The sequence below is a fragment of the Lactuca saligna genome, chromosome 4 (assembly GCF_052625555.1).
Source record: "Lactuca saligna cultivar CGN05327 chromosome 4, ASM5262555v1, whole genome shotgun sequence".
NCBI lineage: Eukaryota > Viridiplantae > Streptophyta > Magnoliopsida > Asterales > Asteraceae > Lactuca > Lactuca saligna.
The window spans coordinates 149078305-149091801 of record NC_136420.1 but is presented as its reverse complement, the minus strand read 5'-3'; the positions used below and the strand labels follow the sequence as shown (position 1 = coordinate 149091801).

The following is a 13497-nucleotide window of genomic DNA, read 5'->3' as shown; positions in this document are numbered from 1 at the left end:
TGTATATGTATATATATATGTATGTATGTATATATATATATATATATATATATATATATATATATATATATATGTATCGGAATAAAATAATACTTAAAACACATTTTTGGATGTTAGGGTTTGTCTTCGAAACGGGTGTTAAAACTCTCCCCCACTTAAATTAGATTTTGTCCGCCAATTCATTCCTTACTACTCCTGACACATCAAACAACTTGAGCACCACAGCCACAACCACAAGCATAACCTAGCCATTCCAAGGCAACCAAATCATCCCTTGCAGGGTTCTAAAACCCGAAGATGAACGAATCCTTGAATCATGATCACATGATTCACATCTACTTTGTTTGAAATCTGTAGTCTCGAGATGGTCTGTCTCCCTGACAGACCGCCCACACTGAATCATCGCCCGAATTTATTGTGCTTATCTCCCAACTAGTTACTCAACTTCCGATAACTTGAGGCTCCTACTAAAAAAATAATAATGATAAACCATTAAAAATGTTAGGAAAGAGAAATTTTCTTTACAGCTTAATTATATTTGTCTCGATAATATTTATAAATGGTGACCGTAGATGAACATTTATGACTCCATATGAAAAAACACATCACTACAAGTATTTTATGCTCGTCGTTTAATTCCTTGTGAGTGAGTAAACGTTCAAAATATTCATGATATAATATTAAACATATCACTAAAAGTGATCAATAATCATAATGAAAGAAATAACATGTTAATATAGAGCATTTTTGTGAGGTCTGGATTTTTTATTTGTTGGTGTATGTAGACAATAGTAATGATAAACCATTAAACATGTTAGTAAAGATATCTTATCCTTACAACTTAATTATATTTGTGTCTCCGAAAGTCTACAATGGCCAAAATAATATGTATAAACAGTGACCGTAAATGAACATTTATAACTATGGGAAAAACCGCATCACTATTATTCATGATGGTTATCAATATAAAATAGATATATCTCCAAAAACATCATAGCATATAATGATGGGTTTAACCTATAATAACGGGTTTTTATGGGTTATACTCACCACAATTGTACGACATCAGAAGTTATCTTCAATGACGCGACCTTTCCTCTCATGTTATTAAAAAAAGCTCGACACAAAATGTCTATAATGACGAGCTTTTTGCGTGGATAAAGCTCAGTTTTGTACTAGTACCCGTTTATGAACCATACATGTTTATGACACATACTCGTTAACCCTTTTAATAAGGTGTTGTTTGTTTTTTTGAAGAGAAAATGTCTGAAGTCTGCGGACCACCTCTGCAATCATCTGTAGCACAAGAGATGGAACAAACGGTTGCAACATGTAATAAAAAGTATGTTTGTTTTTTAACGTCTGCAGACTGATGCAGTAAGTTAAACTAAGGCGTGAAGAGGTTTGAATCAGTTGGTTTAGTGTTGCGCCACGCAGCACACGCGCAACAGTTTTTAAGTCAGAAGTCTTCTGAAAAACAAACAGCTGCGAAAAGTCAAGTGTCGTGTGTGTGTTGCGCGATACATCAATAAATGGTCTGAAGTGGTTTTTTTTAAAAACAAACAACATCTAAATGTGTTACGTATAGATCATTCTCGATTCGCTCCACTTATAATCCGCCCCATATATATATATATATATATATATATATATATATATATATATATATATATATATATATATATATATATATATATATATATATATATGACGCTTAAGTATGCAACTCTATATCTATGTAAATTGTAATGTATAACTTGTTTAAGTAGACATATTATCTTTTTTGATAAATATTATCTTGTGGAACACATCAAAATAATGAATTTTTAATATTGTAAAAGGGTCGGGCATTCGTTTATTCATAACCCTGACGGTTATTGGAGCGAGACAGGTCATGTTTTTAAAATTTTTAAACGGTTTGGATCAATGGTGATTCGCTCCAAACCCGCCCTACTGATAGGTCTAATGACGAGTCATAGCGTTTTTCAACACATGATTTAAGACAACAAATTTTTGTATTTAAAAAAGTGAAACCTCATAATTATATATTCATATAAAATATATCATATTCTTAGAAGAATTATATCAACCTTTAATAACAAAAAGTTAACAAAAATTCAATGATGTCATGTCCGATTTGAAAAAATAAAAACTTACGCCATAACAGGCTTTGGCACGTCTTGGCATGCACCTCGTCTAACATCGCCACCATGAAGGTTTTTGAGAAGGCTTAGTCACGCCTGGTGCTATGGTACGCCTTTACGCAGTCTTGACAAATCTTTAGAACCATGCTAAAGGTTTATCCTCCAAAATGCTTCTCACCCTATAATCCAATGCATCCTCGAAACTACTCTTTTCCCACTCATATAACCCCATATCCGGGTATAAACACATGACACTCACCTTCTCCTCTACTATTTAGGGGTGTTGAACGGGTAATTTTTTCGGGTTTCGGGTAATTGGGGTCGGGTAATTCGGGTTTTTCATGTTAGAAAAATTACCCGTTACCCTACCCAAACTAAATTCGGGTAATTCGGGTATCGGGTCGGGTTTGGGTAATTCGGGTATTACCCGAAATATATAAATTTTTTTTTGAATTTCACCTGAAAATAAATTTAATGAAATAAATACGTCGTGCTTTATTCGTCTTGTCTATATAAACAAACGATACATAAACAAAGTTACTCAAACTTTGAACATTGAGATTTTTTAGTCAATAATACATGAGATATCAAGTAATTTTTTAACAACTTAATCTAATCTAATAAGATGTTAAAAAAACAAATACCTAAAGATCTTAATTTAAAAGTTTAAAATGTTTAAGATAAATGTAGCCATAAGTTTTGCTATTAGTTGAAGTTTTGTCAAGATAATGAGTTTGTTAGTTGTAATAAAACTATAATCTAGAAAACAATTAAGTTTTAAAGAACGTGATGATATATAAAAATTACTTGTAATATTGTTAGTGTCATATTGTCATAATAAATATATTTATGTTTTACAATAATGATAGTTAGTTTAAACGTGATCAAATACTTGCTATATAGTACAAGCTCTACAAAAAAAGAGAATTTTTAAAATAATTTGGGTAATTCGAGTATACCCGAAACCCAAAAAATTTACCCTTTACCCAACCCGAAAAAAATCGTGTAACCCGATTACCCGGAAAAATTTACCCGATACCCGAAAAAATCGAACGGGTAATTCGGGTATTGGTTATTTTCGACAGGGCTACTACTATTACCTTAACCACCATGATTCTACAACATTGCCTAACTTCTATCAAGTGCGTTTCTATTATGGGTAAAAAAAATTAAATACATTTGCCTATATTGGTATTTGGTAGCGAGTAAAATAAAGTTATTATTCTCCATAATTTGTTCATTTATAATTAGTATCCTTTTTTCTTAACAAATTACAATATACTTGGGTGGCCTCTCATCACTTACAATAGCAACATGCATTTTTTTTACAGCAATCGCAACTTCAAGAAACATGTACAAAAGATGAAGAAAACTTTGACATGCACTTATTTACATACACTTATGCACCAAAACCATCTACTTATATACAAATAAACCATGAAGCTTGCTTCTTATTTATGCCTTATTATCAAGTTATCATCTTTCTTCATTCCCTTTGTTGTATTGTATCTCTATGGCACAACCACTGTAAAACTTTTACCTCCTTCACTCTCTTCATTAGTTTCTCTAATGACCCATGACCCCACTTCCATTTTTTTAGTTCTCTTTAGTTGTCTCACCAAATTCAATCGTTCAGATGAATACGGGGAAGGAATCTAGTGGACATAATACAACAAGATTATTATCATAACAAAACAAGAAATTAACAATCATAAAATAAACATTTAAAAGAAAATTTAAATGTACCAATGATGGGACGTATTTGTTGATTGCAGCTAAGATTGCTGCATGCCCGACAGCCGAAACAGGAATTAGCATTAGGATTGTGACAGGGACAAGTGTCACCATGTCATTCAATGTTCTTTTTATTTTCCTTTTTTCTCTATTTGTAATCTTTTTGCCACGTAATTGCTTTACAAGGAGTCCAATAACATCCCCCACATCTATGAATAGTAGTTGAGTACCCATACAAACAATCTGTAAATCATGGTTAATGTTAGTATTCGAATGTTTTTTTTTGAAGGAATGAAATCTGTCAAAGGAATTGGAATCTGTCACGTGTTTCGTTGGCAAGAAATGGAATTGAATTCCATCCGGCCTCTCCCCCTAAGAAAGGTGAAATCCATAAAACATGGAATTTGAAGGAATTGAATTCCATTCCGTCGATTTGGCAACCAAACAAGTCCTGGAATGGAACCACGTATTCCAATTCCATTGGAATCACGAATTCCATTTCCACCGGAATCATGAATTCCATTTCGGTCGGAATCATGAATTCCAATTCCGTTGGAATCATGGATTCCAATTCCCTCAGAATACACGAACCAAATTAGTGCCTTACATTACTGGCATATATGACCTTCTCCGTGGACTTTCTAAGTAAACGTTCATACAAACGCTTTCTTTTCCTGGCAACCTTTAAATGGTTGATTCCTGCTAATAAGCTTATACCCTGCCAAAATATTAACGTTTTAATCAACCAAAGAAAAAATCACAAAGAATAGCAACCTACTTTACTCTCATTTTACCACTATTAGCAATGTACCTTTATCTTTCACCCATAATGGCAACATACTTTATGTATTTTTAACTCACAATAGCATTGTACTTACATTTATTACCATAATAGCAACATACTTTAGTAAATAAACAAAGTACATTGCTCATATTGGTAAAAAAAGAGAAAACCATGTTGCTATTTCTTGCCATTTACCATTAAAGAAATCATAAACTCTTACTAACAAAATTAAAAAGTCACATTTCATGAGTTAAATTAGGGTGAAATTAATACCTTAATCTCTCTAGACACCTCTTCATGATTCCCTCTTTTCATCAATTCAATCGGCTTTGAGTGAGCTTCCAATAACATAAATGATTCATGCACAACTCTTTCACCAAATTTCATTACTTCACTGCAAAGGGAAAAAAATAAATAATAAATTAAGTTGTTCTTTCTGTATTAAGTCATTTTATCTGTATTAAGTCAAAAAGAAACAACACCTTACCCTGACTTATCATAAGTCGCCCAATACTCCTCTAGGCAATTTGACAACAAAGCCTGACTACAAATTACATATCAATTATCATATATATAAGTTTGTGACATAAAAACATTTTATGATAAGTATATTTTTTTTTATAAAAATACTACCTTTGGGACAAAAATGAAAGCACATCAGAATTTAGTGGTTTTTGAGAAGAAGTTGTATAATGTACAAATCCGGAAAAAACATCATAGCAAACAGTAAGAACTGTGTACAAAATTAACTCCTTTTCTGTTTGATGTTTTCTAGATCTTCTTCCATCATACTGGAATTTGCATTTAAGTGGGGCGTAAAAATCAAGCCATGAAATTTCATCTATAACCACCTGAAAAATAGATGATGAAATCATTAAGATGCAATATTTTTTAGTTTTTATGAGAAATTGTATTATTAAACAAACCTCGATAAAGAGTTGATACTTTGCTAGGGAGTTAAATTCAGGATAGATATACAAGCTACCACACTCCAAGTAACTACACAAGGTTCAAAACCTTCATGATTGTTAATCATAAATAAAAAATAATGGGCTAATAATAAAAAACAAATATATATATATATATATATATATATATATATATATATATATATATATATATATATATATATATATATATATATATATATATATATATAAATAAAATGACCACTTTGCAACTTTTATCACAAAATATCACATGTTTCGTAAAATACATATTTATTTGGGTTTATGCAGAAAAGTTTCATTATTTTGGAAATTTTTTTAACAAAGTTCTAAATATTTGTTTTTAACAGAAAAACATCATTATTTGGGAAAATCATATAATCTGTCATTTCTTTTAAAAAAATCGATAATTTGGACAAAATATTAAATAATCACGACTTTTCTATTCAAAAAAACAAAATTTAAGGTTTTATCAAAAAATCTGCAAAATAACCCTATTTATTTCTAGCGAAATTGATTTCTTAGTGCCACTACATTTTTTCATGTAAAAATTAATTGTTTCTTTTATAGAAATAAAAAAAAATTGTATATTTTTTCTATTTTTTAATGATTTTTCTAGTTTGACCATTGATAAATAATTTCAAGGAATTACCTTTCTTAGTGGTCACATTTTAACGTAAAAAAATATATTTCACGAAAAATAAATTTTGTAAAAAGAACGATTTAATTTTCATGAAATGAAATTTATGTTGGACCACTAATAAATTAATTTCAAGAAAAAAGGTATTTGGCGAAATAGGTGATCGTATTTTCTTCCCATTTTTGGTTATTCTTGTGATTAGCCCCAAAAATAAAGTAACACATTTTTAAATCTACCTTTTATATTCATATTTAAATTAATCTCAAGAGAGACAAATTTGTGACACAATCTACCTTAAGAAGTCCTTAATTTGATCATCCATCTCTTTTATATTCATATTTGATAAATACAACCTTGTCTCTCTTCCCAAATATGCAAATATCCCAAGAGTTGCTAAAGTAGTTTCTTCAACCTAAATAATTATTATTAAACCAAAACCACTTTAATTATCTAACTAACTGCACATAAAAGTGAACATAAACATAAACACAATTATAATACACAACATAACAGACCTTTTCTATGAAGTTTTCTTGAGGTATTATAACACTTTCTCTATGAAATGCTAAAGAAAGTTTTTTCTTCACGAGTCCAATCCAAAATTCCACATCCTCTATATTCTTACTCGGTAATACCTTTTTACCACAATGTAACAAAAAATCTTCTTCAAATCCTGATTTGATTGCTAAATTATGCAATTTATCTACCGATACAAGATCACATGATAAATCCCTAAATTCAGCCAATGAATTATCAATCGACGCAGTAAATTGAGCGCAAGAAACACGATGTGACCCCAATTTTGTAATCGAAGTACAACAAGTTATCGCAAGAATCACCCCTGCAACACCACTGAATAACTTTACGTTATTATAGATTATGCAATTTGATCTGTTGGTTTAATTTACAAAAAAAAAAAAAACAATTTTTTTTTACATACCTTCCGGAATATTCCGCAGACCATTTGCTGAATAGTGGAATGAATAATCCTGTAATTCGTGGAAGTTCTACTGTTCTGAACCATTGAATTAGTTTCGGATGCTTTGAATTCAACTGGGTTTCTATGAATTCGCCAAGGAATGATGTATTCGAGGATAAACTGAAGTAGAAAAGGATTACAGCTTTAAAGATTGGATAAATTTGTAGAAGTTGTTCAAAGAATGCGTCGAAATTCAGAAGATTTACATTTCGTAGACTTGACTGTTGCTTCGTTTCTGAGAAAGAAAAGATCCCACTTCGATTGCAGATTTGAGTAAAGCATAAACTGCTACCTGTAAAAACAATGATATGGTTATTTATGGTTTATATAGTAACGATCCTAAATTTATAATATCTTTTGATTATAGGTCACCTGATATGCAGTGTGTTTATGCCATGCATTTACATCGATTCCGTTCCAGGCATTTGAAAGCTCGGGGCCAGTTTTAGCGAAATCTAGAGATTGAACAGCGAGGGAAAAGCTTCTGGCGGAATGATGTAATACCCATATAAGACAATTAACATGGTTAAATTCGAATTCGTTTGTGTGTGTTGTAATACCCAATGAAGGTTCATCTTCAAGAATGAAATTATCGATACCAGAAGAGCGAATTGATGATAGAGATTTTGATGATGAACGATGTAATAAGATGTTACGAGATGATGAAATGCAAGCTCGAAGTGGATTGTTCTTGAGCGAGCTACGCTTTAGTTGCTGGTTTTTGCTGAACTTTGCGAAATTAGGTAATCTGGAACTGGTTGTGTCTTCTGATCGAGTGGAATCCCTGTGAAATAGAGAGATAAATCAATGAGTTTTAACTGGTAAAAGAAAACCTAAATCAACAACAACACATAATGGTTTGTAAAAGAAGACGCGTAACATTGAAGCAAACATCATATGAATGTGATGAAATTGGAGAAAGCGAGAGCTTACAGGTTGTATGAAGATCGAAATGAGAAGCGGGAGGCCATGGAAGGCGAAAGAGAAGAACATGGTGGTGAGAGGTGGGGATATATAGAAGCGGATGCTTTTGAAGCGAAGCCATCGAGGTACTACGGAGACAGAGATTGAGAGTAGATTAAAATTAATGGTTTTGGGAATATTGAAATATTCCTCCTTTTAGCACTCTATTTAGACGTGGAGCAAAAATTGGTTTAATTAGATTTGTTGGGTTGAATAAAAATATTTTTATTTGATTAATCCTTTTAATTTTAATAAATATTTAATTTAATAATTATTTAAATATTATGATGTATTAATCAAAATATTAATTTATAAATTATAATATTGTGTTATCGATTCGAATTCACATCTTTCAATACTAGTCACTACCAAAATCATTTTAAAATTAAACATTTTTAACTCAATTTGTATTTGTGAATTGAGATTGTTCTGAGAACAAGAAATAATGCGCGGGCATGGTTTGAAAACTCAAACATTGAACTAATCTTAAAGATTAATCTTTGTTTCTAATAAGTAGTTCCAATCAAGTATGATAAATTAGTCAAGACTTGAAGATAAACAATTAACAAAGTATTGGAGAAATAAATGAAATAAGATTGAGTATAATCAATGACAAGATAATTTAAGACAAGAAAAATATAGATGAAAGAAGTTTGACTTGCAAGAGATATTGGATTGATGTGTAGAGAATATCGATAATTCTATTCTTGGTGTTTAATTCATGAAACATTCACTCTTTAAATAGCAAAGGAAGAACTTGGTACAAACCGCTAACACATTCTAAGGATTGGTTACAACTAAGTGTTTTGACAAATTGACACTTAAAAGATTCACATGATTTAGTCATAAAAACTGTTACATCAATAAAAAGACAAAAAGCAATAAATGCTTGTACAGACTTCTGACTTTTGAATATCTTCATCTCGGATTCAATCTTGCTTCGGAACTTCTTCATATCTCGGACACAGCTTGACTTCGGATCTTGATTCGTTCGAATCGCTAGAGGTTCACTTTTCATACCATTTAACAATCTCCCCCCTAAGTGAACCTAGCAATCAGTCAACTTAGTTGATATCTTAGGATATAAAAAAGTAAGCACTATAGATCCAACTTCGGACTTCCAAATACCATTCAAGATGATTGATAAACTTATTCTTCATATGCTCAGGAGCATCACTCTTAGCTGCATTGGCGATGAACTTTTGCAAAATGGCTAAAGGAACGAGATTCTTATCAAGACTCGGAAGAATTCTTTTTCTATTGGCCCTCTTTCTCAGATAGATGTATCCGAGTGCAGGTTCTTCAATTGGACCTTCTGCCAAGATTTGAGCTTCAAGCAGTTCACAAGTAACTTTCGCCAACATTTTTCAGTTCCGAACATTTGTGCGAACTCGATGTCAGATCTATAGCATCCAACTACATAATCCTTTAAGAAATTCATTGCAGCACTGTAAGCTCCAATGCTCAATTTATCCATTTGATGACTTCGGAAATAAGCAACAATTGTGAGAATATCGTTAGGGTTAATAGATGGAAAATCTGCATCTGTTATAGTGATAGTGGCTTCTTTGTTCTGAGAAATGTGATATTTATACATCATGCAATTCAGGTTGAACTTGCTTTGAACCTTGTTTCCAAACCCATCAATTTGTGTTATTCGCTTTCGAGACCACACTTCTTTCTGAGGATGTGCGTTAATGGAATAGAATGTCTCCAGCCTCTCTCGCTCAGTTCTAATGATAGTCTAAGGATCATCATTTGGATAAAAAGGAGCAAACTTGATGTAGTATTTTCCAAAGAGAGAGATTAGAAGATCGATTTGGTCGGAGTATTGAGTAGGCAGATTCAAGTACATGAAGGGCACTATATCTTGATCATGAATGATCCTTTCTTGGAAAGGTGGGCATATGCCCAACATCGAATTTGGATTGTCTTTCAATGCTTGAATTCGGATGCTTTCTTCAAGTTCTTGATCTATTTGAGCTTAAGACCAACATTTGGACTTTTTGAAGTTCCTTGGGGGGGGGGGTGATTGGTTTCGAGGCAACTTTCTTCCCTTTATCTTGAGGCGATTTGCTAAATTAGAAATGACTTGTTGAATTTTTCAGAAATAATAAACTCTGGAGGAGGAGTGATCAGGGGCTCTTCTAGAATATCATCTAGTTTCCGAGTAGGAGAACCTTCATCGATTAGAATGATTCTCGGAGATGGGATAGGAGGCAACATTGATTGTATAGCTCAAAATGCATCAATAGTGAGCTTCGTCTTGATTTTGGCCATTTCACAGCTTCTTTGAAGTAAGTATGCTAAGGATGATGCCCAATTAACAGCAGACCATATCCTTATTTCTTCATTCGAAAGAACCGTTGTTGGATATTTCCTAGGAGATTGAAGTCCTACAACAACGTTCTTGATTAGGTTGTCATCTTCTCCGAAAGAACCTTTGTCAGATATTTCCTAGGAGCTTGAAGTCCTACAACAACATTCTTCATTAGGTTGTCATCTTCTTCTTCATCATCATCTTTTATGGGAGGGTCCATGGATTCAACATGTATCACATCGTCATCATTAAATTCAACTCGGAGAAAGACCTTTGAGGCAGGTTTCCATTAAATTGAACTACCCCTGTGACTAGGTCCTTGTCCCCCTCTTGCTTAGGAAGGCCCCCCATCCAAGGCAAGTATAACAATGGCTTGGACTTCAGATAATATTTTGAATACTATTTGAAAACTCATGTTGATTTGTTTTAAGAGAGTATCATATGCTTCAACAGTGGGGGATTAGGCTTTCAAATGATCAAAAAGGTGCCCAAGATACAAAGCATTCCATCGAAATTGTTGTTCGGAACATCAACAATGTTCTAACAAGCTCGGAGGAGTTTAATCAAGACCTGTTAAAGAATCAGGTTGAGTTCTTCCTTCTTCTTGATCTCCTTTTCTAGCCGTTGGATTGGTTTCTCATGATGCACATGTTTTTGATTGATCAACTCTGTAACACCCAAAGTTTCGAAGACCAAGAAAGGAAAGAAAACCCTAAGTTTAAGGGTCGACTCGGCGAGTCTAAGGAGGGACTCGGCGAGTCCGAGCGGGATTCGGGTCGGGGAGTAAGTGACCGACTCGGCGAGCCGACCAGGGGGACTCAGCGAGTCTGGTCTGTGCGTGGAAAACCCTAAATTCGAGACTTGGGGCCTATATAAATGTCTTAATCTTCTTCCCAGGGTTCCTTACTGCCTCTTTAGCCCTGGATATCAAACCCTAGCCGTCATATCTCCTAGTTGAGCCTTGGAAGGTGCTTTAAAGCTTGGAAAAAGGAAGAAGGAACTTGGAGGAGCAAGAAGGAGCTATAGATCTGGGATTGTGAGTTCATTTTGAGCACTTGGAGGTAATAAACTAGTTCCTGGACCCTTTTTGCACCTAGATCTATGTGTGGTTGTTGGGGCTCTTTTGCCATAATGTTATTATTTTGGGTTAGAAGCCGGATCTAGAGTTGCTACTTCAGATTCAAGTGTTTTAGGGCCTGGAGAAGCATAAAGTATCAGTCATTGTGTTGATTTTGAAGTCCCTTGGCCTTACACCCTAGTTAATGGCGTATCTTGCCTAGATCTCCTTCTCTACACGTAAAGTTTGCAACTTTATGTAAGGAATAGACCTTAAAAGAGTGGATCTACAGTTTGGAGTCCATGCATGACTCAAAGGTCCTCTGCATGTATGTAGAACCGACTGGACTCGGCGAGTCCTTCGAGTGGACTCGGCGAGTAGCTTGAAGATGAGGAGGAACTCGACGAGTAGGATGAACAACTCGTCGAGTCGGATGAAGTTAGGCATGGACTCGACGAGTTGGATGAGCAACTCGGCGAGTTGGTTGAAGATTGTCTAGGACTCGGCGAGTCATGGGCTGACTCGGCGAGTCGGGTCGCGAATAAGAAAGACCCTGAGTTTATGAACTCGGCGAGTCTTTAGGAAGACTCGGCGAGTAGGGTTGACCTGGAAGGTTGACTTTGACTAGAGTTGACTTAGTTGACTGTCAGACTAAGTGTTATATGTATATTGATAGCTCGGAGAGCTGGAGGAGTAGCGGATCAGGGGATTGTCGAGTAGCAGCCAGAGATTTATCAGTAGGGTTCAGCAGTCTCAGGTGAGTTTCCTTCCAGTAGGGACGGGTCTAAGGCCACAATGCCGGCCCGTCCAGTTACTAGTAGTTTCCGATGCAGTAGTTAGCATGTTTGATGCCTTCGTGGCTCAGACAGGATTTATGTGCTATGTTTTATGTGTTATGTGTTATGTGTTCCGGGCTACGGCCCGATGTAGTATGCAGTATATGTGTTCATGCTAGTTGATATGTTATGCTATGCTGTGTTCACCCAGTTAGCCCGGACTTCAGTCCGATGCAGGGGGCAAGGCCCCAGTTAGTCCGGACTTCGGTCCGATGCAGGGGACAAGGTCCCAGTCAGTCTCCGGACTTCGGTCCGATGCAGGGGGCAAGGCCCCAGTTAGTCCGGACTTCGGTCCGATGCAGGGGACAAGGTCCCAGTCAGTCTCCGGACTTCGGTCCGATGCAGGGGGCAAGGCCCCAGTTAGTCCGAACTTCGGTCCGATGCAGGGGACAAGGTCCCAGTCAGTCTCTGGACTTCGGTCCGATGCAGGGGGCAAGGCCCCAGTTAGTCCGGACTTCGATCCGATGCAGGGGACAAGGTCCCAGTCAGTCTCCGGACTTCGGTCCGATGCAGGGGGCAAGGCCCCAGTTAGTCCGGACATTGGTCCAATGCAGTGGGCAAGGCCCAGTATGTGCTTTATATGTTTTTGTATGGTATGTGTTAGATTGGGGGAGCTCACTAAGCTTCGTGCTTACGGTTTTCAGTTTTGGTTTCAGGTACCCGGTTTTCAAAAGAGGAGCTCGGGGAGATTGCAGTGCACACACCGTAGTCAGTTAGCCTGGGAATGATCGACTCTGATAATGATATTATGTTTTGAATTAATACTCGAGAATTTATGTTATGAATTATGATACAGTTTTTATAAATATGATTCTAGTAATGCTTTTAAAGAAATTTTTGGTCGTGATTTTTGGGTCGTTACAAGTTGGTATCAGAGCCTTGGTTTGAGGGATTCAGATATGCATTCGAGTGTATCTGAACTCAAACTAAGGGCACGATAAGGGATTTTCAAAAGAAAAACATTTTTGAAAAAGGGTTTTGGAAAAAGAACATAGAAAGAAAAGATTTTTTTTAAAAACGAGAAAAGGGTGTGGTGCATGCAATTAGCCGAGCTCAAGTAAGTACTCCCAATTTACCCATACAAGTTATGTTA

At 35.0% G+C, this 13497-nt stretch overlaps 1 protein-coding gene across 1 annotated transcript; it reads right to left on the bottom strand.

Moving 5' to 3' along the window:
* Positions 1–3360: 3360 nt before the first annotated feature.
* Positions 3361–8308, bottom strand: LOC145042926 (uncharacterized). The gene is made up of 13 exons (XM_078991445.1): positions 8162–8308; positions 7601–8012; positions 7435–7520; positions 7190–7348; positions 6765–7101; positions 6543–6661; positions 5589–5661; positions 5296–5513; positions 5150–5206; positions 4936–5056; positions 4486–4596; positions 3891–4121; positions 3361–3799 (listed from the first exon to the last, which is right to left on the bottom strand). Exons 1-13 carry the CDS (start codon positions 8197–8199, stop codon positions 3656–3658), a joined length of 2106 nt encoding a protein of 701 aa, XP_078847571.1. The 5' UTR covers positions 8200–8308; the 3' UTR covers positions 3361–3655.
* Between the last annotated feature and the right edge of the window lie 5189 nt (positions 8309–13497).

Bases quoted from the DNA above. Each gene is read 5' to 3' on its own strand.
- LOC145042926 (XM_078991445.1), bottom strand. From the start codon at position 8,199: ATGGCCTCCCGCTTCTCATTTCGATCTTCATACAACCT. The intron at 7,102-7,189 runs GTATGTAAAAAA...AAAGTTATTCAG, and splicing joins TCTGCGGAATATTCCGGAAG to TGGTGTTGCAGGGGTGATTC. The intron at 4,122-4,485 runs GTAAGGCACTAA...CATGATTTACAG, and splicing joins AGGTCATATATGCCAGTAAT to ATTGTTTGTATGGGTACTCA.